Source organism: Mus musculus, chromosome 8 (assembly GCF_000001635.26).
Source record: "Mus musculus strain C57BL/6J chromosome 8, GRCm38.p6 C57BL/6J".
In the NCBI taxonomy this organism is placed as follows: Eukaryota; Metazoa; Chordata; class Mammalia; order Rodentia; family Muridae; genus Mus; species Mus musculus.
The window spans coordinates 54559176-54582392 of record NC_000074.6 but is presented as its reverse complement, the minus strand read 5'-3'; the positions used below and the strand labels follow the sequence as shown (position 1 = coordinate 54582392).

Genomic DNA, 23217 nt, shown 5'->3' with positions numbered 1-23217 from the left:
TTTAATTGTGACTCACACAATAATCATGAACAAATACTTTGAATTCTAAGTTTTAGGGTAGTCATAAGAGTTAAACAAGACAAATACTTTTACAACAATTATTACCATTTCCAGTGGGTAGAAAATAAGAGATTTCATTCCATTTTCTACATTAATCCACTTACTGTGCTCCAGTTTAGCTTACAATATGAGGTTAAATCATATAAAATTATTAGGATATAAATGTCTTTGCCTTGTAGAGGGTCATTTATAATTTATTGCCCATTAGTGATCATTTTACTAAGAAGATTATATGACGTTTCAAGGCAACAATATCTTCCTAACATAGTACTGAGTGTCATAAGCTGTAACAGGGAATGATATAGAGCCATAGGCATAGACAGCCACACTGTATCTTTGTGGCTAGCCAGCGACGTTTTTAACCATCCTTGTCCTTTCCAAGACCCGGAGGTCCTAGTAAGCAATCTGGTTTGAGGAGAGGCTACCACCCCCTAGTGTGACCAGATAACAGAAACATGTGAGAGGGCTCGGCTGGGGCCTCTCCGTCCCCTTAGTCAGCATATCTGTGGACAGGAGGTACATTGAGAAACACTGTGACTGCCTTCCTCTAAAAGCACTAGGTGACCCTCTCCGAAGGATTATCTCTTGAAACCACTGACCTTTTTATACAGGTCCTTCCCCCATCATGAAGTGATGAGCAAAGCAGTCACATGGCTGTCACAGGACTCCAAGGGAACACCTTGGACACATGGTCATGTTACAGGTGAGAAAATGAAACTCTGGGTAGCCTGTGACTGCCCTCAAGCGTCAGGTGTTCAAACTAGGTTGTTAGGAACTAACCTTTCTCATAGCCATCTGAGAAATTTCTTTTTATGTCCCACGGGGAGTTATTAATGCCCCAACACTGAGTATATATTACAGTCAGATAGGAGGCTGTGAATATTCAATGGGCTGATCCAAGCTAAGTTACTTTCTGCTTGTAGGAGGAATCCTTGTCTTTCTTTCTCCCTCTGCTCACTCTGAAGAAGCAGGCAGGTATAGAAATAAACACTTTCTTGCATTCAAAAGCAGTTTATCATAATATTTCATAAACTACCATAATGTAAAATGTGCTGTTTCCACATCAGCTCTGACTACCCCTTTGGAGATATTATATGACCAAACTAAGTCTATAATTAGCTATACATATTACACCAAATTAAGAATATTTAGAGTAATAAGTAATACATAAATAAAAGCGCTAGTCTCTAAATATCCTTATTAATGGCCAAATATACTATGAGAGAAAGTTGAAATAGGAAGACACAGCAATATAACAAAACATTCATGAAGGAATTTTAAATGTAAAATGGAAACTATGGTCTTCTCTAATACAAGTTATAAAGAAGGAACAGTAGTGACACTTTAAGTTCATGACTTTTGAGTGGGTTTGTTTTGAAGGTGTTCTATGCGCATAGGAAGGGAGCTGATATAAAGTAATAGTTTACTTGTGATAGCAATGTCCTCAGAGCAAGAAGACGACCTTGACTTGCAGCTTCATGCAGTGGTGATCGATCTGCCCAGGATCCTGTCCAGAAGAACAACAAAGAAATCGTGGGGTCAATGTAAACTCTATTCGGCTCCATCAGTTCTAATAACATATAAATTGGACACAGTCAGCATTTAACAAGGTGACCCAGTTACTGTTCCGATCTTTGGAAACTTGCCCATACATAACCAGAAATAAATGTATTTACTGTATTTTTAGCAGTGCTCACAGCCAGACTCATGTCTCCACACTCTAAGCCTGTCCTGTTATTCCTCCTAATCACAGGCCTCACACTGTCCTGGTCCTGATGTGGGTGAGCTGTAAAATATTGCTAAGATGGTCAAGTAGCTAATCCTGAAGTCTGAAACATAGTATAGCCTCAGGGGGTTCTAGAAAGAGTAATCAGAGGGGTACAGGGGCAGCTATTTTTGAAATGGTGCTACTATTGTCAAAGGCTCACTGGTAGAGCATCATTCTCCATGTATTTGGTGTGGGTGGGTCAGGGCACTTAGCTCCCAACCTATGCCATGATGTAATGCTCCATAATTCCCCCTTCTCAAGTGACTCTTATGCCCCACCCACTAGGTAAAGCAGTCTTCTTGCGTGAACTTTCTTCTCCTCCTCTTCGAAGAGACACATCAAGTGCTCCTACCTCTCTTTCCCTGTGGTCACTTGAGCAGTTAAAATTTATTCTGGGTATTTTTCCTGCAATTAAAAGAGCCCAGGCCTGCCTCTGTTGGTTTAATTTCCTGGATATTATAGATAATATCTATAATATTATAGATCAGTGTGATTACTTTAAAGGGCTTTAAAGTGATTAAAAACAGACTAGGACTGCCAGAAAACACCTATTCAGATACATTTTAAGACATAAAAGCAACATTGACTAAAGAGAAAATGTTCATAAAATAGTATGGTTATGACTACTAATATCTATCTTCTTGTCTGCTTCTCTTCTACTGTTAATTTCATAAGATAGGGTAATAATTTTACAGGTTTTGATTGGTTTTACCACACAAGTTGTTATAAAGTCACTTGACTGTTCATAAAAATGCAAGTTTTATGAAACGCTTTCTAAATAAATCATAAAATTATTAGAGCCATAAGTCCAGAAGAATGCTGTATTTTAGAAGTGATTTCATTATTTCCATCTTTTAGAGAATTCAAAAGCCCAATTTGATTCTACCCAAGCTTGACTAGAACCCTGTAAACGCTGGCCAAGTAATTCCAGACCAAAGTCTGGATATATGTGACAAGAAAAAGAGAGAGCACATGAGTGTGACATGGAGGCTTAGAGTCACTTGTCAGTGAACAATCTCTTTATATGTAATGGCATAACAACATTTTACTGAAAATTACAAATATTAGAGTAAGGGGGCAAAAGAACATCTTCTCTTTACTGTTGACTTATAAATCATGATGGTGTTAGTTGATGTTAAATAGACTATGTGTATGACACTAGGTCTAAGCACTTTACATATATGCACACCTATATACATGCAAACTGACATGCACCCAGGCATATACATCACACACACATATTCAAGGAAGGAAGGAAGGAAGGAAGGAAGGAGAGAAAGGAAGGAAGGAAGGAAGGAAAGAAGGAAGGAAGGAAGCAAGTAAGCAAGCAACCAAGAAAAGACAATTTCGTGACTGGTGAAGTGGCTCAGCAGATAAGGGTGCTTGCCAACTTGAGTTGGGTCCCTGAAACCCCCAAAATGGGTGGAGCTAACCAACTCCCGCTACTTATGTTCTGTCTTTCATATATGTGCTGTGACCTAGTTTCCAAGATGAAATATAATGCTTTGCCCATCATACACATTTGTTTGTTTTATTACTAAAGATTTTAGTGCAAAATGGAATGTGGGGAATTCAAAATGTAGATTAATTCTTACAGTGAGCAGTCAAACAGGAAAGAAAATGTTGGCTTTCAAAACAGATCACATATTGGGACTACTACCCTTAGTTTCATCCACAGAGAGGTAGAAAATCAATGAGTTTCAAATAACCAGTGCTTGAATTCAATAATGTATGATATTTGCAAGGTCAAGTTTTTAGTTCTTTTATAACGATGTAATAAAGTTCACTATTTGTATTTGTGCTAAAGACAGATGCCAAATTATATGATTCTGCTATATTATGACTACCCATTTTTCTACTGTCTCTGACAAGACAGACCGATGCTAAGATTGACAAAGGCCTAAAAAAATGACACCTGAAGGTTTGTTTTTAGGGCAGGTCCTTTCCAGTGTTATGAAGGCCTTTAAGAAGCAACAAAGCTAACAAGGTTTATAGATGAGAGCTTCTCCACAGCCTTCCCAGCAAGCTTGCCTCTGCATTCTAATGTTTTCTTAACCAGAATGACTGCACTGATGCTCAGAACAATTGGTCCCATCTACACCAAAATAAATAACTGCATTACACCTTTTCTTTCTGGATTAATCAGTTAATCAACGAACCAATTTATTAAAGAAATGATTTATAATATGCATACAAGCCTATACAAAAATCATTTGCTAGCCAAAAGGTGATGGCATACATATTTAATCCTAGCACTCAGGAGACAGAGGCAGGCAGATCTCTATGCTTAAGGCCAGCCTGGTCTACGGAATGAGTTTAAGGACAGCCAGGGATACACAGAGAAACACTGTCATGAAACAAACAAAACAAAAACAAAAACAAAAACAAAAACAAAAACAAAAACTGGTTTGTTTTAAATTCCACTTAACTAATTCCCAAATGACCACATATCACTTGCTTCCTCTAATTCCTTAGGAATTTTTCTATAATTAATCTTGTAACATGAAAATCAAAAGATGTTAAATTGCATCCTAATTCTGTTTCAAAACCTTTTCACCCGTCCCTTCTATTCCTAGTCAAAATCAGAAACTTAGCAACTATAAGTTGCAAGTATCTATTCAAATACATTCAGTGTAAAATATTATACTTTCCCATATGAACATGATTTATATTATTTTTATATGTTTTATGTTTTCTAAGATCAAACAAGATATAAATATTTTCATATATAGCTATTTCAATCTCTGTCCAGTATCTAGGAATAAAATCCTTACTGGAAAAAATATTCAGCTTAACTTATCAAGATAAATTATCCGTATGAAATTGTTTTACAAAATATCTGTAAACGCATACTGCTATGGTCTGAGGAGCTATGTGGGGTGAGTGTCTGTATTTAGAAACAGCACTAGTTCTCAGACATCTGGTTTATTATTACATGGTAAGAGCCTGCTCTGCTTTGTAAATATCACACCACAAGAGCAAAACATTCATGGTTTAATATCTATATGTATACAGTTTCATAAAGGTCTATACCATACCTAAGTCACCATCTCCCCATGGCACTTCAAGCCAGCCACTGCTGAGGTAAACCCGACTCATCTTTTTTTTAGAAGCACAAAAAGAAAAAGAAAACAAAAAATCACTTGTCATCTACTAGTTGTGTTCAGCCATTTTAAGGACCTTAAAGCTCCTTGTAATATGACTTGGTGCTTAGAAAATTCGATCTGTCTTCAAAAATGTTTTCTCACCCCCTCACTGAGTGCCCTCTCTGAGAAATAGTAACCCTAGCTTATTTTTATCCTTAAGACCACAGCTCCTGTCAGGAAATGAAAGCATTTTACTTTTACTTCTGCCCTTGCCTATGAGGAGATCGTGTTAGTTAATCTTTGCCTGCTCAGAATCTTGGCCCCATCAGTGAAGTGACATCTAGACTCCCTGAAGAGCCAACTTAGCAATGTTGTAAAGGACTTGGGAGTTTGGAAACACCTGCTTGGGGTTTTTTGTTTGTTTGTTTGTTTGTTTTCTAATAGAATCCTTTGTAAAACTCTGCAGCTTGAAAAATTAAAGAAGTCCCCAATCATATGTAAGCTGCAGGCCCAACAGCATTTAGTCAATATCCTTTCACATATTTATAAATAGGTCACCAGACAGGAAATAAGCTATTCTGTGTGCTTTCAAACAACCAGATAAACAGAAATTCTCAAGGTCATGCTTACTACGAGGGAAGGAAACTGTCAAACCTGTGTCTTCAAGAACCGAGACTGATCACGCCTTGCTATTATTATCATCTCTATGGAACTTTCCTTTTCATAATGTTATCCTAGATTTAGCTGGACTCTCAGTTGCTACAGAATGATAGACTGAATTACGTGGCCATGCAACTTACTCTAATTTCTTATTGTTCACTATGAATCATTCAGATTCTCATAAGACAGCCTATGTGCCTCTGGGGTTGGACAGAAATACAAAAGCTAAGAAAAATAAAACCTGTTACAGTTTATCCTAGGGAAACGAACTAAATGCTCAATGTCTTCCCTGATCATTTTTTTTCCTATAAATATCCCCAAATCAAGAGACATGCATTTGAAGATCATTTTCAGGAAAAAGTTTTAATTTGAGGGAGATAATCTCATCATACCAGTTAACCACTGTAGATTAATGGGGCTTCCACACACTCATGATGAACTTGGACATCAGATAAGGTATTCTCGTTTTTTATTTAAAGTGTACATAAGTAACTACCTATGTGAGCTTTGGAAGTCAGCACCTGAAAATAAGATTTTGATAATTGCAAATGTTTCAATAACTCCACCTCCTTCATGGAATTGAAGGCAGTGTTAATAAAGTACTTAGCCTAGTGTTTGAATACAACTTTTATAAAATAAATATTTTCATGTTTCTTTCTCTGGAACTTTTAGATATATATCACTTTTTTAAAAAATTAAAAATTGTTCCTACTTTCTAAAGTCATTGACCAAAAAAGAAAATAGTTGATCATATATACATATATATATATATATATATATATATATATATGTGTGTGTGTGTGTGTGTGTGTGTATGTATATATATATACATACACATATATATATATATATATATATATATATATATATGGTAAAAACATTCACAGAAAGCAGCTAACACCACTGCTGAGTTTATTACAATCAAATAAATAAATTATAACTACATAACTATACTCAACTGATCTTAGGTCAGTTTATCTTTTTGTCATAATTACAAAAAAATCATAGATTCTATTGGATTCTCAGCAATCAGATCAGCATTGTAATCAATAGACATTAGTGGCCATTTTTATGATCGCTGATTAAAATATTATGTGAAGCCAATGAAATGGAATAGCACATTTCATTTGAAAGCCAAATAGTGATGGTATACTTAACTACTTTCTTCTTTAAAATCATTATTAATCACTTTTCATACAAAATGTTTTAAACATATTCTTTCTCCTTCCTCATTCTCCCAATTCCTCCCATATCCTCCCCTTTTACCTAACCAGCTAAATTTCATGTTTTCCCTACATCTTTTCTAAAAATGAGAGAAAGAAAGAAAGAAAGAAAGAAAGAAAGAAAGAAAGAAAGAAAGAGAACTAAAAATGGGAAAGTCCTCCAAAAAGAAAAAAAAAAAGGAAATCAAAATAGAAATGCACTAAATACACCAATAAGACAAAAAATATCAAAACCAAAAACACACACAGAAACCATGGAGACAAGTAGAGGACTGGAGAGAGAGTTCAGTAGTTACAAGAACTTGTGCTCTCAGAAGACCCTGTTTGGGTCCCAACACCCACATGATGGTGCACAAACATCCATAACTAGAGTTCCAGAATGGAAAACCACCTCTTCTGATCTCCACTGGTACCAGATGTGCACAGTGCACATACACAAATGTACGGAAAACTCTCATCCCTCATACACATAAAATAAATGTGGAAAATTGTTTAAGGTTATACTTTGAGATGGGCTTTTGGAATTAATGAGTTTATGAATAAATACATTATTAAGAGATTAGCATTGTACAAACTAGCAGCCATCAGTATGAAGTCTCCTGTGATTTCAATTCATCATCTAGCATCATTTTGATCCCCCTTTCCTTATCATGTATGAGTAAATATTAGGAAATGCCTAAGCAAATACAGATGGACTTGGTTTTGGCATGGTATTTCAGCTTGGATTACTGGCTCCTAATTGTTTTTCTTACGGTGACTACCTCTTACAAGAAACAGATTAGCTCCATATAATGAATAGAAGAAAGAATAATGTGATTATGGAGGTTTGTATCACCTAGCCCTTTTTGTCTAGTATCCATAATTGAGATGAGTAGATATAGAATGATCACAGAGCTGGACCAGGCATCCTGCATATACGGACAACTCCATACTCTAGGAGTCCGCCTGATTGCTCATGAACCTCAGTGCCCTCATTGGAACACTCATCCAGACAATGTCCTGACTTCTCAAAGCCTTTCTAAAAGCAAGCACATTGTTTTCTTAAAAGCAGCTACTTGTTTTGTTTCCCCACTGGTTTAAACAGAATTACCATACTGCCACATGGCCATAGTAACATGGTCTTAAGGTTAAGCCTATGGTTTTCAAGAACTTCATAAGCACTGACAGTTCCTGTGTTTTCTGATAGGAAAAAGCTCCTATTGGCTCAGTTGTTATCTTTTCATCAAATCCTCTCTATCTTGGATCCTCATGGTACCAAGCTAAGGCCTTAGCTTGTCTCTTCACTAACTCATGAAATCTTTACCAGTCCCTATGTATAAATATCACCCACAGACTGGGTACCCTAATTGTGTATTGCTAGACCAGTCCTCTCTTCTAAAGTTGATCTTTCATTTCCACCTGACTATTCAACTTCTTCATTTAGATGTCTAAACAGGCAATTCAACTTAAGGGAATCCTTCATTTGAGGCCCCTAAAGCCCTGCTATTGGCAAATGACAATTCTACCACTAGTCATAACTTTTTTTAAAAAAAATGAGCATGTCAATTTGAGATGCAACCACACTGTTCACAGTCTACTTGGGGTTTTGTTTTCAAGGTTTTTAGACAGTATAATCCAGTCCATACTGGATCTCATTAGGTAACTCAGGCTGGTCTTAAACTCAATGGAAATCTTCCTGCCTCAGCTTCTAGTAGGCTGAAATCACAAAAGTCACCCACCATGTCAGTACTCTGTTTCATTTAGTTACACTGTTTCATGTCACAAAATGAAATTCTGTAATATTTTACATAACCACTATATGATAGAGTCCAGTTCTGACAGCCATACTATACCTCACCATATATCAACTAATGATTAATATACTTTTTATTACATTTAATTGTTTAATGTGTGTCTGTGCGTATACATGTACATGTGTTACATGTACACTCAGGCCAACACATGTGGGTAGAGGTCAGAGAATAACTTGAAGGAAACATTTCAGTCTTTCTACTATGTGGATTCTAAGAACAAAACCCAAGTTGACAAGCTTGGCCAGAGGGCATATTTCTCTTATACTCTGAACCATTATTCTGGGTATAAATATTCCCCACATATTGGTGACTCTAATTGTCTTCTCAACTTGAGATTCTACTTCTAGCTGACTACTTAATGACTCCCCTTATATATCAAAGTAGATAACCCAATGGAATTGAACCCTTGATTTGAAGACCTTAAAATCTCCTTATTGGTAAATCATAAAATTCTACCTATCTATAATTTTCCTGGCCCTCAAATGACTTCTAGATTTAGGAAGTCAGCAGAATCACATACCTTTGTCAATATACCTACACATATGCTTAGGATAAATTTCTAAACACTTGATCCTTATCATCAAATGACCTGCATCATGTCTGGACCTATTTACACTCATATTAACAGAGTTGGAAAATTCTGACCCTCAATCTAATAGAAGTTTGCTTAAATAAGTCTGGCTTTTTTTTCCCTGAAAATATATGCAGACAATATCTCATTTCTCATAATTTCAATAGGTTTAAAGTAGGTCAAAGGTCATTTATCAAAGTTAGATTTGGAATGCAATTTTATGGCTTTCTTTCAACCTTCTATGGAGTTTCTATCTGAACTAAGATGCAAGAGACTCATTGAGATGAATTTAAACACTAGATTTTTGCCATCTCCCACACACAAATTATCACTACTTTCTGAGGCCTACCACAGAGATCTTTTCCTCTCCTCAGGAAAAGTCTGTAAGATCTTCATTTCTACCATAATCACTTTAGTCACTGAAGACACAAAAGCTTATACCGTGCTGCGAGGCTACTTATTGATGCTTTCCGAGGGCTGCCACTACTCTAGCAAGTAATAAACACACTATGAAATAACATTGAATCAGGCTTTTGTATTTTAAAATGACAGCTCATTTGTTTCTGCCTGCTCCCTTTGTAGTTAACTCTTCACTCATATCACTGGGCGATTTTATTGTTAAGCATATTGATAACATTTAAAAAGGAGACAGGTTTGTAATGAGAAGAAACAATCCAACTACTAGTTTCAATCTTTTAAAGAAAACAACATGTGTTCCTACTTAAAAATGCTTTGTCTAAAAAGTGATCATCATTTACAACTAACCATCTTCAAACCCTATCATATAGTAAACATAACTGTTAAGGTCGGAAAACACTGTTTCAGACTCTCTGTTTCCAACATTTAAATTATCTTTTATGTGTATATAAAATTTTTTATTTACAATTAATATTTTAATAAGTAGATAAAATGAAGTACAAATAAACAGGCATATGACACCCAGGGCTAAACCACATTTCAATCTTTCATGGACTATATTGGCGTTCTGTTATTTGCTAAGGTGTTTTCTCTTTTTAACATAAAATTACCTCATAATTGTTCTTTTAACTGCCATGTTTATCCTTTTTTATACTTAATATGATTTTCTATTATTAATATTCACAAAGTGTGAGGACATCTCCACAAAAGTCTCACACTCATTTTCTGAAATCATCCTTCCAGCCTATGGCCTAATTTACATGATTTTTAAAAGTCGATGTTGCTTATAAACAGCCTTTTCCTGCTTAATAGCCCACATCCATTTCCATACCAGTTAGAGATACCTGACAAAAGGAAAAGAGGATTAAGCCAGACTCTAAAAGTTTACCATCATCTTTAATATACAATCAAAGTGGAGAATCACTTTTGTGGCATTGTCACAAAACTAAAAGATGAGAACACTGTCCATGCCGTACAGTCACACCTCAAAATCCGCATTCTGGAAAGCAACCACAGTTTCAAGTTAGTATTTGCGAAAAGAGGTCACCGTAGTTTATTACAGCGCCTGCTATACTAACCTTGACTCGTCAGAATACCCCAGCTAGCTTTTCGCTTAGAAGAGCATTCCTCTACATTTGCTAGCTTTCTTTTCATGAGCATTTGCTCAATGCCGTTCCCTTCAACAGCAATGTCTGCAGACATACTTGGTTGGGTTGGTGTTTTTTTTTTGTCTGTAACAAGCAGGTGTCACAAGAACAAGTGCTCTACCCAGAAGAAATAGTAGCATCTGGCTTTCTACCTACTTTTTCCTTCCCTTCAGACTTTCACAAAGGTTCCTGTGTGCAGTCTGGAGAAAGGCTTCAACATTGAACTCTACTCAGAAATACTTGGAAAGGGGCTGGTAGATGCAGTGTGGGGGGAAGGGCCAGAAATGCTGTACCATTTTCTATTTTTAAAGCAGAGACTCTCGGCAGCAAGAAATGTTTAACTCTTTGTGGGATCCAAAATGGGAAACATTACTAAGACAGCTTTTCTTGGTAAGAACAGAAGACAAATAAGCTGTTACTTTGGTGTCAAAGCCTATTTGTATGATATGCAAGTCGATCAAATGTAAAATTGCCCACTGACGATGGCTGCAGACAGAACTTCAGTCATACAGCTCAGTGATCAGGGAGTGATTAGGGAGTCTAAGGCTTGCTCCACCATCATCAGACATAAGCATTATGTGCGCATTAGGACCAGATGGTATCTAACTCATGTCTTAAGTTTGTGAGGATCTAAGGTTAGAATTTAAAACTTGCAGACATCTCGTTTATATAGGCACAGCTCATTATCGTGCTTTCCTCCCCAGAGGTCATTTCTAAACCAAAAGATGTCAGCAGGCAATTTAAGTACAGCTGAGACTTTTTACCCTAAATGGTAACGGAAGGAGAAGTTGGAGGGATGAGAGGAAAAAGTAAACATGTGCCTGTTCTCTTTTGCTGGCATGTAGCGCCGAGCAGGGCTCCCAGGCCATGATGGAGGGACGAATAGCAACTGAAGTGCGATGGGACTCCAAGGATTAACTGAGCCACTCATCATGTTACCGGGTATTAACAGACTGAGATCTGCCCAGATGAATACTGGCGACAGAGCCTGATATCTGACTTCGTTATTACCATCAATAAGGCTTTAGCTGCTATCGGCTCAGAGAGGAAACGAAATAGCCAGAGCTCTGTCTCCCTGCAATAAGTCAAGTAGGAGGAAAAATTATTTAATAAAGAAAATGAGTTTCCACGCTCTACCTGTTTACATCTGCTGCTATGTTTCAGTGCTGGTATTTACATCAAATGAGTCCCTAATGGATGCCAAAAAAATGTCTTTCTTATTTCAAGTTCTGAGCTTACTATTTGGATGTCTCTGGAAATTTCACCTAAAGATATCCCATCTTCATTTGCTTTACCATAGGTCACGTGGGTGTTATCATAGTCTTCTAATTATAAGAGTCTTTGATTCAGTTTTTAGAGCTCACACACAAAAGAAAAGCTAGTACATGAGTTTTAGGTACAATGGATATATACCACTAGAGGGGCTTAGATACTTCCAATGAAACTTATACTCTGGGACAGCTCATCTTAGGCAATTTGCATGGGTAGCTCATTCCCCAGATGAAATAAAGGCTTAAAAGGCCTATTCAGGTTTTGGTGTTCAACTTGAGCCAATGATTTAACTATTGTGTCCTTTCTGCAACGTTTATTCTTTCAAATAAAGTACGAATTCTTTACAATAAAAGTAAATATTATTTTTTGTTTAATAGTAATTAAATCAGTGAAAAGAAATTCAGTTTAAAGCGCAGGATTTTTTTCAGTTTCATGTTTTTATTAATGTACAATAAATACAGGAAGCCTCAGATACTGGAGTAACTTTGTCCTTAAAACAGTGGTAGAGATGATGAATTCCACTGAACTGTTTCTGTGCTCAGCTCTCCATCTATGCACTGCAGTAAGGTTGCAAAGCCTGAGTCATTACGTTATTTCCCAGGCCCTCATTTCTTAAATGCCGTGCCACTTTAAAGAGGACTTGACATAGAAATTTAAGAATGCCTCAGAAGTTTCTCTATGGCTCTCGTGTTTAAACAAATTTCTAGTGCAGTTAGGGGAAAACAAAACAAAACAAAACAAAACAAAACCACAACCAACCAAAACAAACAAAAACCTATTATCCCCACTTTGCTAGACCAGTATAACTCCTTATTGCTTTCTAAGCACTCTCTTTATACCCACAGATAATTGTAGCTTTCACTCCTCATCTAAGAAGCTTCTCTTGGGAGCAAATGGAAACCATCACAGAAAACCACAACTGGACACAATAGAGAGATCCACAGATGACGAGAAGCCTGGCTCCAATGGATCCAACGCCATCATAGCTCTGCCACTATGGCTCAGAAAACATTGGGGGAGAGAGGGAGAAAAGGCTACAAGAGCTAGAGCACCAGAAAGTCTTCTGTGAATCCAGTTCTCCTGTAAATGGCTGCATGAGCAAGACCACGACAATGGCAACATCAGTGGATGTGCTTATGTGAAAGGGAGAAAGTATCACAGGGTCCCATTCCCAGACAAAGAACTATGGGTCACAAATGACTTCTGGGAGAAGGAGAATCGGCTTCTACTAAGAATGAACACACTTATTGGTTTTCCAGTGCGGAGGGGAAAGTGATATACAAATGACTAACCAAATCAGGTTCTATCAAGATACATATACACATACACATACATATGTGTGTATGTTAATACATATATACACATATAAATATAAACACATATATATATATAAAACCTTGGAGAGAGAGAGAGAGCATAATAGTCAAGGAAAATATCAACTTGAGGAATAGTTGGAGAAGTTGGAGTGGAGGGAGGGTATCTGGGAGGGTGGCAGGGAGGAAAGAGGAGGTAGGGGTGATACAATACTATTTTAATCAATAAATATGTATTTTAAAAATAAGATATTAGCTTTCACCATGTCTATGTCAAGTTGTTTAGCATATATTTAGTACTAATTTGTTGTAATGTTAATTTCTGCCTTTTTAAGTCCTTTGGGTTTTTCTTCCAATTTATTTATTTATTCACTTTACATCTCTGGATCAGCCCCGCTCTGCTCCCAGTACCCTTTTACACAAGAACCCCCAGTTATGTGCTGGCTTTGAGATAGACTGTAGCAGATTTTTCTTCTTCTTCTTTTTTTAGGTTAGGAATTATTTATTGAATAAATTAACAGTGGTAACTGTGTACAGTGTGTGTAAGTATTATGGATAGAAGGGTAAATGTAGCAAAAATTAAAACTGTGTGTTAGAAGCATTTAAAGGAGTTATTTTCTTCTGTGTTCCAAATTCCCCATAGTGTTGTTACATTGATTTTATAATTTTTTTAAAGGATATTTTTTAATTAGGAATTTTCTTCATTTACATTTCAAATGCTATCCCAAAAGTCCCCCATGCCCCCCACTCCCCCAAACTCTTCTTTTTTAATATTGTAAATTATTCAGAAGAAAAGTATATTTTTAAAAGTAATGTCACAGATTACAAGATGTATAATAGGTCATTCAATTAAAAAGTACAAAGTGTTGAACAGAGTCTGATCATATTCCACATGCTCTGCTTAGCTGCACGTTTCCTTAAAATAAAACAAGTAAAGACTTGACGCAGATCCCTTCAGATGTTGCTTATCTATGTGCAAATGAGGATGGACTCTGTAATCTCCTCTCATACAACGAATCTAAGAACGTCCCTAGTGCGATTGGAAAAAGCCAAGCTGGATATATTATAGGATATCATTAGGTCATATAAGTAGGTAGAAGGACCAAGATAAAACCAAACAATAAGTTAATTAAGGAAAATTAAATCTTATAAACTCTAAATTACTAAATTTTAGAGAAAAAGCAACAAAAATATATTTTGAACTAGAGATGACCCAGTATTTATATGGAGAGTGTTGGGATATGGAAGGATCTGATTTTATTCCCAGGAGCTATTTTACTCCCATTTTTATTAGTGCCAATGTGTCTGAACACACCAAAATCTTTGATGTGATCACCAATCTCCAATCAAAAAAGTGAAGTTAAAGTGAGACACGTTTTCCTAGGAGCCTACGCCATGGACGTTCTTGTAGAGGACAGAAATCCTGACTTGTAGACACTGTGAGCCAGAAAGCTAAGAAGCGAAGCTTTGTGACAAGATCCACATAACACTGTAAAGCAGGATTAGGCAAGAATAAAACTGTAAAATAAAATAAAATAAAATAAAATAAAAATAGAAAGTGTGCCTACCTTCTGACCAATTAAAAATCTAAATTCAAGACACACAGTTAAACTATTTTGTTAAGTCAGCATAGCCATGACAAAGAGAGACTACTGCTTCTGGAAAGTACTGTTTAGATAAGTGAGTGGATGCCAGCCAATCCTCAGCTCAGCATTTCCGAGAGACATTTCTGAGTGATGGGACTTGGATCCAGAACAGCTTTTCTCCCACTGACAGAAAAAGACAGAAGAAACAAGCAAACCCTGCTTACATCTAGATTGGCACCTTCCCCAGAGTTTAACTACTAAGAAGTCTTTCGAGTACATCCACAAAGCCATCCCCTGCCTCCAACAGTTACCAACTCAGAGTTTGTCTCATCATCTATAATGTACTCTGAAAACACTTCTAGGATTATTTGACGAGAAATCTCAGTATATCATCTCATCCATAAAAATTTTGGCATCTGTATATAACCTTTTCACTACAATCACAGCATCCTAATCAAGGAAAAACTAATTTTACTATAAAAACAAGCGTAGGTTGACAGTTTTTATTTATCATAGAAGAGCTCAACTTACAAACTGGCTTCTAAGGGGATACTTTAAGTTATATAACCTTTACTATTGGGAAAAATAATATATACAACATATACTTGTGATCCTCCCCAAAACACTAAATAGTGTCTTTTACTCTCTAATATATTTTGTGTATATGGTGTGCTTTTGTATTTTTGTGTATGTGTGTATGTGTCTGTTTTAGTGTGTGTACATAGTATTTGTGTGTATATGGATTGTGTTTGTATGTTTTGTTTGTGTGCTTGTGCCTGTATGTATCTAGTATATGTGTGTTGTATATGCATGTGTGTATGGTATGCGTGTATGTGCATCTGTGTGCATGTATATATGGTATGTATATGCGTTTGTGTGTGTATATAGTATGTACATATGTATGTGTCTGTGTGTTTCAGTGTGCATGTATGTGTGGGGTGTGTGTATGGTGTGTGTACGTTGTATATTTGTGTTTATGTGTATATATGGTATATGTTTGTGTGTACATATGGAGTGTGCTTGTGTATGTATATGGCATGTTTATATCTCCTTGAGTATATGCGGTGTGTGTTCATGTGTGTTGTGTGTGTTTGTAAGTATGTGTTTGTCTGTATATGGTATGTGTGTTTGAACGTGCATGTGTGTCATGTGTGTGTATGATGTGTGTGTAAGTTGTTTGTATATTTTGTATGTGTGATATATATATATATCACATAAAATATGTATATTAAAATGATAAAAATGATTAAAGTGATGATATATATATATGTCATAGGAATGCCCTCGCTTCACTTTGTAAACTCTAACATTCTCATCCTTAACAGATGTTTATTGAGTCATCCAAATGACTGACGGGTCAGTGAGTCAGGCAGGATCCTTTTCACCTTATGGCATCACAGAGGCACCTCAGAATGGCTTACCGCTCAGCAGAAAGTTTTCATCCTTACAGAGCCGCATGGCTCACTCCCAAGAGGCTGTGGTGGAGCTTCCTCACAAGGCCATGTGTTCATCCAGTTCCTAGGAGGTGTTCCTGAGCCCCATTCTTGCTTCATCTTACTTCTTATTCGATTTTATTTAAACATGAACAGCTCTAAGTCTGTTGGCCCAGTGAGATTCAATGACCATAGGCTGAGCCTGAGGCAAGCCAACCAGGAGTATGTGGACTGATTGTTATCTAACAGTTAGCCTCTGTTTCAAAAGTCAGTGAAACCTACAGTGGTCTGTCTTGTGGTCCATGATACTTCCCCTCTTACCTAGAGCTGACTAAGTAGAAGAGGGAGCAGGCAACTTAAAAGATGGCTTGACAGAAACAAGATAGCACATACCGCTAAGTAAACAGTGTGGCAAAAGACATTTAGTCAGGTGTGGAGAAAATTTTGACAAGATACGATACCTAAGTGAGATCTAAATTTTGCCAATTAAGGTACAATTTAACAAACATAAGCAGGGTGCCCCGGTCCAAGCTGGAGTGATGGCTCAGTGAATACATGCTTTGACCTTGACTGATCTTCAGGAAGACTTGCTTTCAATTCCCAGCACCCACATGGCAGCTCACAAGTGTCTGTAATTCTTATTCCAGGGGATCTGACACCCTCATACAGGCACATATGCAAGAAAAGCAATGTACATAAAACTAAAGGTTAAAATGGTTAACAGGGGTGCCTATTAGCACACCAAAGCATATGGTCTTTAGGCTCTTTCAACAAGTCCCTGTTACAGAGGCTGCTGGTATCCTGGCTCCTCTTAGCAATTCAATCCCCACCCATTACCCTAAATGTTTTCAACACATGGGCTTCCCTTCTCCCAGCTTCTTATTCATTTTTAGCCCTGCCATTTCAGTTGGCGTGTGTTGTCTTAGTTCTCTTTGGTGTCTTGGTTCTCCTGACCCTCTCTCTGCCCATCAACCCCCACCCACCTCCTCTCATGGCCAGGTTAAGTCTACTGCTTTTTTCCTTGCTGTGGGCTCTTCCTAATGCCTGCAGTGGCACTCTCCATCAACCTACCATAAAATCCTTCTCCTCAGCCACACCTTGGAGCAGTAGTGTCCTTATTTCATTCAGGTATAAAACACATTGTCTAAAAGATCAGCCATTTTTCATGTGAAAGAATACTTCTGGCACTCATCTCAAGGGGAGACTCCAAGGCCTGGCACTATTACTGAGACTATTAATGATGTACTTACAGACAGGAGTCTAGCATGGCTGCTCTCTGAGAGGCCCAACAAGCAGCTGACTGAGACAGAAGCAGATATTTAGACTTAACCTATGGTCTGAAGTCATGGACCCCTGTGGTTTAATGACAGAAAGGCTGGAAGAAGCTGAGGAGGATGACCTCAAAGGAAGACCAGCAGTCTCAACTAACCTGGACGCTCAAGATTTCTTTCTGAGCCACCAACCAGGCAGCATACATGAGCTGATATGAAGCCTCCAACACATATAGCAGAGGACGGCCAATTCTGGCCTCAATGAGAGAAGAGGCACCTAACCTTTGAAGAGACTTGAGACCCCTGGGAATGGGGAGGCCTGACAGAGTGTGTGTGGGGGTTTGGGGACATCCTCTTGGAGACAGGGGAGGAGGGATGTAATGAGGAACTGTCGGAAGGCAGAATGGGACGGGGATAACAACTGGATAGTAAAAAAAAAAAGAGTAAAGATAATAAAGAAAGATAAAGTGAATACTTTAATAACTAGGAATAAGGAGGTATTCTAGGTTATTTTTTCTGTATTTCTTATTCTTGCTTTTAAGATAGGGTCTTTCGTAGCCCAGCTGTCCTCAAATCCTTCTGTAGCTGACAGACTTGAAGTAAATAGCTCTGCACTACCCTGTCAAGCTCATAATTAAAAAAAATATATAGTGTCCAAAAGAGGACAGAGAGTTCAATGTAAATTGAAATCGCAATATGTTTGAAGCCTAGACATCTCCTGATTGTTATCCTGAAACCATTGCTAGAAAGTCTTGGTAGACTATGTAGCCTCGACAATGTCTACCCCAGGTTTGCTGGCTTGCATTGAGTGCTGCTGTCTGAGTATTTCCCTAGGTGTCCTTGAGATCAATAGAGAACTAGTGATAATCAAGTACTTAAAAATGTAGTCTTGTGTGTTACACTGGAAATGTCTTAATAAACTCAATTATCTATACCCCAAGGCTTTTACCGAAGTGGAAGCATACATAATCCGATTCATTACTTCATTATGTCAATTCACCAGCCATGAATTTTCCCTGATTATCTCCAGATTTTATTTCTAATTTCATGGCTTCTGAGGCCAAGCTACCAAAATACCATCAAAGAGCCTAAGAAGTGAAGCTGGCTGGAAAGCTCTTGCTTTGACCACCAGCCAAAAATAAAATTAAAATAAATTAAATTAAATACAGGAATAGTTGCTGTCAGTGCTGCCCCCATCCACTGGCTACCACCCAACCCTTCATTCTCTACTGATTAAGTGAAATGTCTGAGGTTGTCTTCAAAATAATTTCTTGGGGAAAACTTCACAAGTTTGTCAGTGCTCTTTTACAAAAGCAAAATTGTATGTATTAAAACAGTACTTATATTTTTCTTCCCAATTTAAAACCAGGGTGTTATGTCAAATAGAAAACGTTCACAATAAAATCTGTTGAAAGCTCATTCGTCATGTTGGATTTAATTAGTGACTAATTAAGATTTCCCTTCGTAAATATCTGTTAGCTTGATCTCTCTGAGTATGAAGGACAGGTTATGCTGAATTATATCTTCAACCTTGGTAGAGTCTGATTAAGAAATCTCTGTGCCAGACGTTAGGCTTGGAGTCACTGCAGTCGACCTCACTCATAGTTGGCTCTGAGAGCTAATGGGAAGCAAAAATGAAGCAGAACCTATGGGGCAAGTGTATGGCCAAGTCTCTCTACAAATATGTTCCTGCTCAATTACAAAGGATAAGAGGAGGAGCTGGTGTCCTATGTAAAACTGTTTCTTGGCCTGACTTGGGGACATAAGCTGATCAAATTGGGGTGGGGTGGGGGCCAGGTAATGAACAGACTATTGGCATGTGCAAACAGCCACAGGACCTGCCGTCTCACACTAAGTTCATGGGGTGAAACAGAGAGCTTTGTTATGCTGCTAGCAAACCTTACACTGAGTTCTCAGGTCTGGCCAATGCCATACAGAAAAACACAAAAATGAGAGTAGTTTTATCATAATGAAGGCAACATAGCACAAAGCCTCAGCAACTGGCACAACAACAACAACAACAACAACAACACAGTTTGAATGATTTTAAAATAGAGGAAGGCATCATCAAAAAATATAGCTCCATTAAGGTAAAGAGAGGTCAAATGTGTTTTTATCTGATGATCTTTATTCCGTATTGAGTATTATTGGTTCTCCTTGCTCTCTCTGACTGTCTATATCGTCTGAATACCTGTTCTACTAGTGAGAAAAATGAGAAGATAGTGTTTCTCCCCCATGTACTCCAAGGAGTAAATGCTCATCTTTGTGGAGCAAAAGGAACACTAAAAATGACCTAGCAGCATTTTCTAAGCACATTAAGTATGTTTGGTGGATGTGATGAGAACATATGCAAATAAAAGAGTAATTTCACTCACAATGTGCTTCAGCTCAGCATGGAAGATACTGGAGAGGAAGTTAATGACAGAAGTGTGTATCATTTGCAACGCCACAGGAAGTGTCCTAAAATAGCTGCTGTTTGCAGATCTGTTGAGGACATTCCGAATGTTCACTGAAGCAATGGGATGCATGAGATCATGAGCAAGAGGTAACTTGGGCCCTCTACGGGGAAAGCTTTTCTGGCTCAGAAATAATTAACTACAAGTCAAAATATGAACGATAGCATGTTATAACTAAAAACAGAGTTAGGTACTATCAATTCCCAGACTCACAAATACCTTCAAAGAGCCTTACAAACTTAACTGGACTGACAGAGAGTGCTGGGGTGGGCAGGACTGTGTCTTGACACAGGGGAATCATGCAAAGTATCAGCTACTGAAGTGAGCTTCATATCATTACAGAAAAGGTCATGAGGATGGGAGTGGCTGGGTGGGATTCAACACAACTGATCCTGTCTAAGGCATTTTGATGACAGAACTTATGGTAAGAAAGATAAAGTATTATTCTCAAAGTCACCACCAAGATTGAGAGAAAGCAAGAAGGAGGACCTAGGGTAACTGCTTTTACCTTAAGCTCTCCCCTGCATATGAAATTGCTACCAAGCATTACAGGCTAACACATCTGAAGCAGTGAATAGAACATAAGGTAAATAAAACCATACGTAATCTCCAATACCACAAACATCACTAAATGCTGTCTAATGAAGTGAGCTCATAAAGGGACATGGTTAGGGCAGCCTCCAGCATTTGTGTGAGAACATGGTGTTCAGTGGTCTCATAAAGTAATGTTTTCCTTACATGCTGTTACTTTGGTAACATACATTTATGTCTCTGCCTCTTGCTGGCTTGAAATCTTAGAAGGGTCACAAATCTGTACAGGGAGTAAAATTAGCATCTTGTGTTCTCTAGTCTGAATACAACTGCTGGCAGAAAAAAACCAAATACGCTGTGTACCTTAAAGACTTTACATGGAACCCTTCTCCTCCAGAGGACTGCAGACACAGAAATTTTACCATGATGAAGCATGTGTTTATAGAAGACGTGAGTTTCTGGTAGCTGTTAAGATGTTATGTTATATTCTTTTTGCTTCCACATAAAAACTGGAGTTTGTTTGCAAATGTACTTGAGAACAGCAAACATAGAAAGCCATTTATCATGGGGGCCTCAACTCTAATGTTAAGTGCCAAGCTGGCACCTCATCCACGTTGACAGCTTAGCCTTGAGTGTTGGACTGGTACTGTCTTGGTGAAACAGAAAGTCTGACCCAATAGAAAGGATGCTGTTCTCTCCTTCCTTGTTACTAAGATGACTACAGGAGCATCCTAGGATGCTCAACACTAGAGATAAAATGTTTCCTCTCCTTGTAGTTCCCAACAGACACCCAAATGAATAAACCAGCTGTGTATGCGTGTGTGTGTGGCAGGGGTGGGGTGGGGTGTGGGTGGGGTGGGGATGGAGGTTCTAAAGTAAAATGTCTAACTTTTGCTAATTAAAACAGGTCCAAAGATTCAACAAGAGTCCAAAAAGAGAGTAGCATAACAAATAAAATCTAAAAATGAAGTCTAAAGTACTTATTGTATAACTATTTCCTCCTAACTCAAGCATTCCCTCTGGAAGGGGTGGTTCACAAATCCCAGGAAGCTAAATGAATTTACAAGGCTCAGGAAGCTCATGACACTTAGGCATCTCACAAAAGTTAGGGATCCAAAAGGTTCCTCTCCCACCTTACAAGCAAGTTCAGATGAGAAAAAGTTTCCTGGTAGAGCTGCCTACAAGTTGAGCAGGGAGCTACAAGAATGTAATACAAGATCATGTGTGAATCACCATACATGATCTCTATTTCCCTGCAGTCTAGTAGGACTAGATGCTTGATAAGATTTTAAAAACAAATAATAATTTTAAAAAAGAATGATATCTGTTCAAAGAATTTCTATGAAGGAAGAAATACTTTGATATAGTTAAGATCAAAGAAAAATTCTTGCAAAAATTTTCATAACTTCCAACTGTGAGCTAGGCTGTCTAAACTTAATCCTGCTTAACTTGTGGCCAACTAGCTAACCATTTGCACTATTATTCCTAATCTGTGTAATGCCTCAGGATGGCTAATCTTTCTTCATGAAGGCAACCACAGGATCCAAAATAAGCAAGGGTATCCTAAAACTTTGATTTAAAATTCTCTGCTTATCTTGCTTAGATTTTTGGAGAGCTGCGTGGTTTGTAGACTTTTTGAATAATTCAGACTCTCTGATACTCATCCTTCTGTACGGTGGAAGCCAGTAGAGAGAGCAGGTATTATGGGACAGAGAATCATGAATTTGAGCATTGGGGTTTTCTTTTCATTCATTCTCTGCTTCTTTTCTCACTGTGAAGGACTAGAGTTGGAGTCCACAGAACCTGGTTTGAAATGTTTAACTTCTAGATACATAATGAACATATGACACCTTAATAAATATTCCAGGGCCCCCACTGATTAGTGCAAAATGACAAATAAAATCAAACACTTGAATTCTGAAGTTATTTACCTAATTTATTAACACAATATTAGAATATGAGGCATGCTTAGGAGGTACAACCGGGCGTGATTACATGCTTCCTGGCAAACAGAGCTCATTATAAGAATTCAGTTTTTTCTTTCTTCTTTTTTCTTAAAATATTTTGGAGTTCCATGCTTGAGTATTCTGTATTTATGTCATTTCCATCCCCACTTCTTTCCCCTATATCTACTTCCACCCTCTCTCAAATTTGTGACTTCTTCTAGAATAATTATTGCTACACACACACACACACACACACACACACACACACACACACACACACACACCCCTTCACTGGATTCAATTAGTGTCATCATTATGCACATATGTTTAGAGCTGACCACTTGGAAGTGAATAACCTATCAGCAGTTTTACTACTAAATTAAGGCATATTATATACCATTTTGAAATTTTTCAATAACAACATATGTAAAAAGGAATCATTTATGTACTATAAGCTCTAAGCCAGATATAGTAGGAAGTGGTTTTGGTAATTTTAGACAACTTATCTCTCATGTAAGTTTTTTTTTTAATTAGGTATTTTCCTCGTTTGCATTTCCAATGCTATCCCAAAAGTCCCCCATACCCACCCCCACAATCCCCTACCCACCCACTCCCCCTTTTTGGCCCTGGCGTTCCCCTGTACTGGGGCATATAAAGTTTGCAAGTCCAATGGGCCTCTCTTT

At 37.6% G+C, this 23217-nt stretch overlaps 1 protein-coding gene across 4 annotated transcripts in view; it reads right to left on the bottom strand.

Moving 5' to 3' along the window:
• The window catches only part of Asb5 (ankyrin repeat and SOCs box-containing 5), a 37512-nt gene that overhangs the window by 5450 nt on the left and 8845 nt on the right, over positions 1-23217 (bottom strand). Inside the window, exons 1-2 of one of the 4 annotated variants that reach the window (XM_006509520.4) lie at positions 16319-16551; positions 1488-1567 (exon numbers count right to left, since the gene is read on the bottom strand). In XM_006509520.4, coding sequence (XP_006509583.1) covers positions 1488-1567; positions 16319-16355 — 117 coding nt within the window. In that variant the 5' untranslated portion in view covers positions 16356-16551. Of the gene's footprint in view, positions 1-1487; positions 1568-4866; positions 4943-10657; positions 10955-16318; positions 16552-23217 lie in introns of those variants that run through there. The other 3 variants (NM_001374794.1, NM_001374795.1, NM_029569.3) reach the window with 3 other exon arrangements.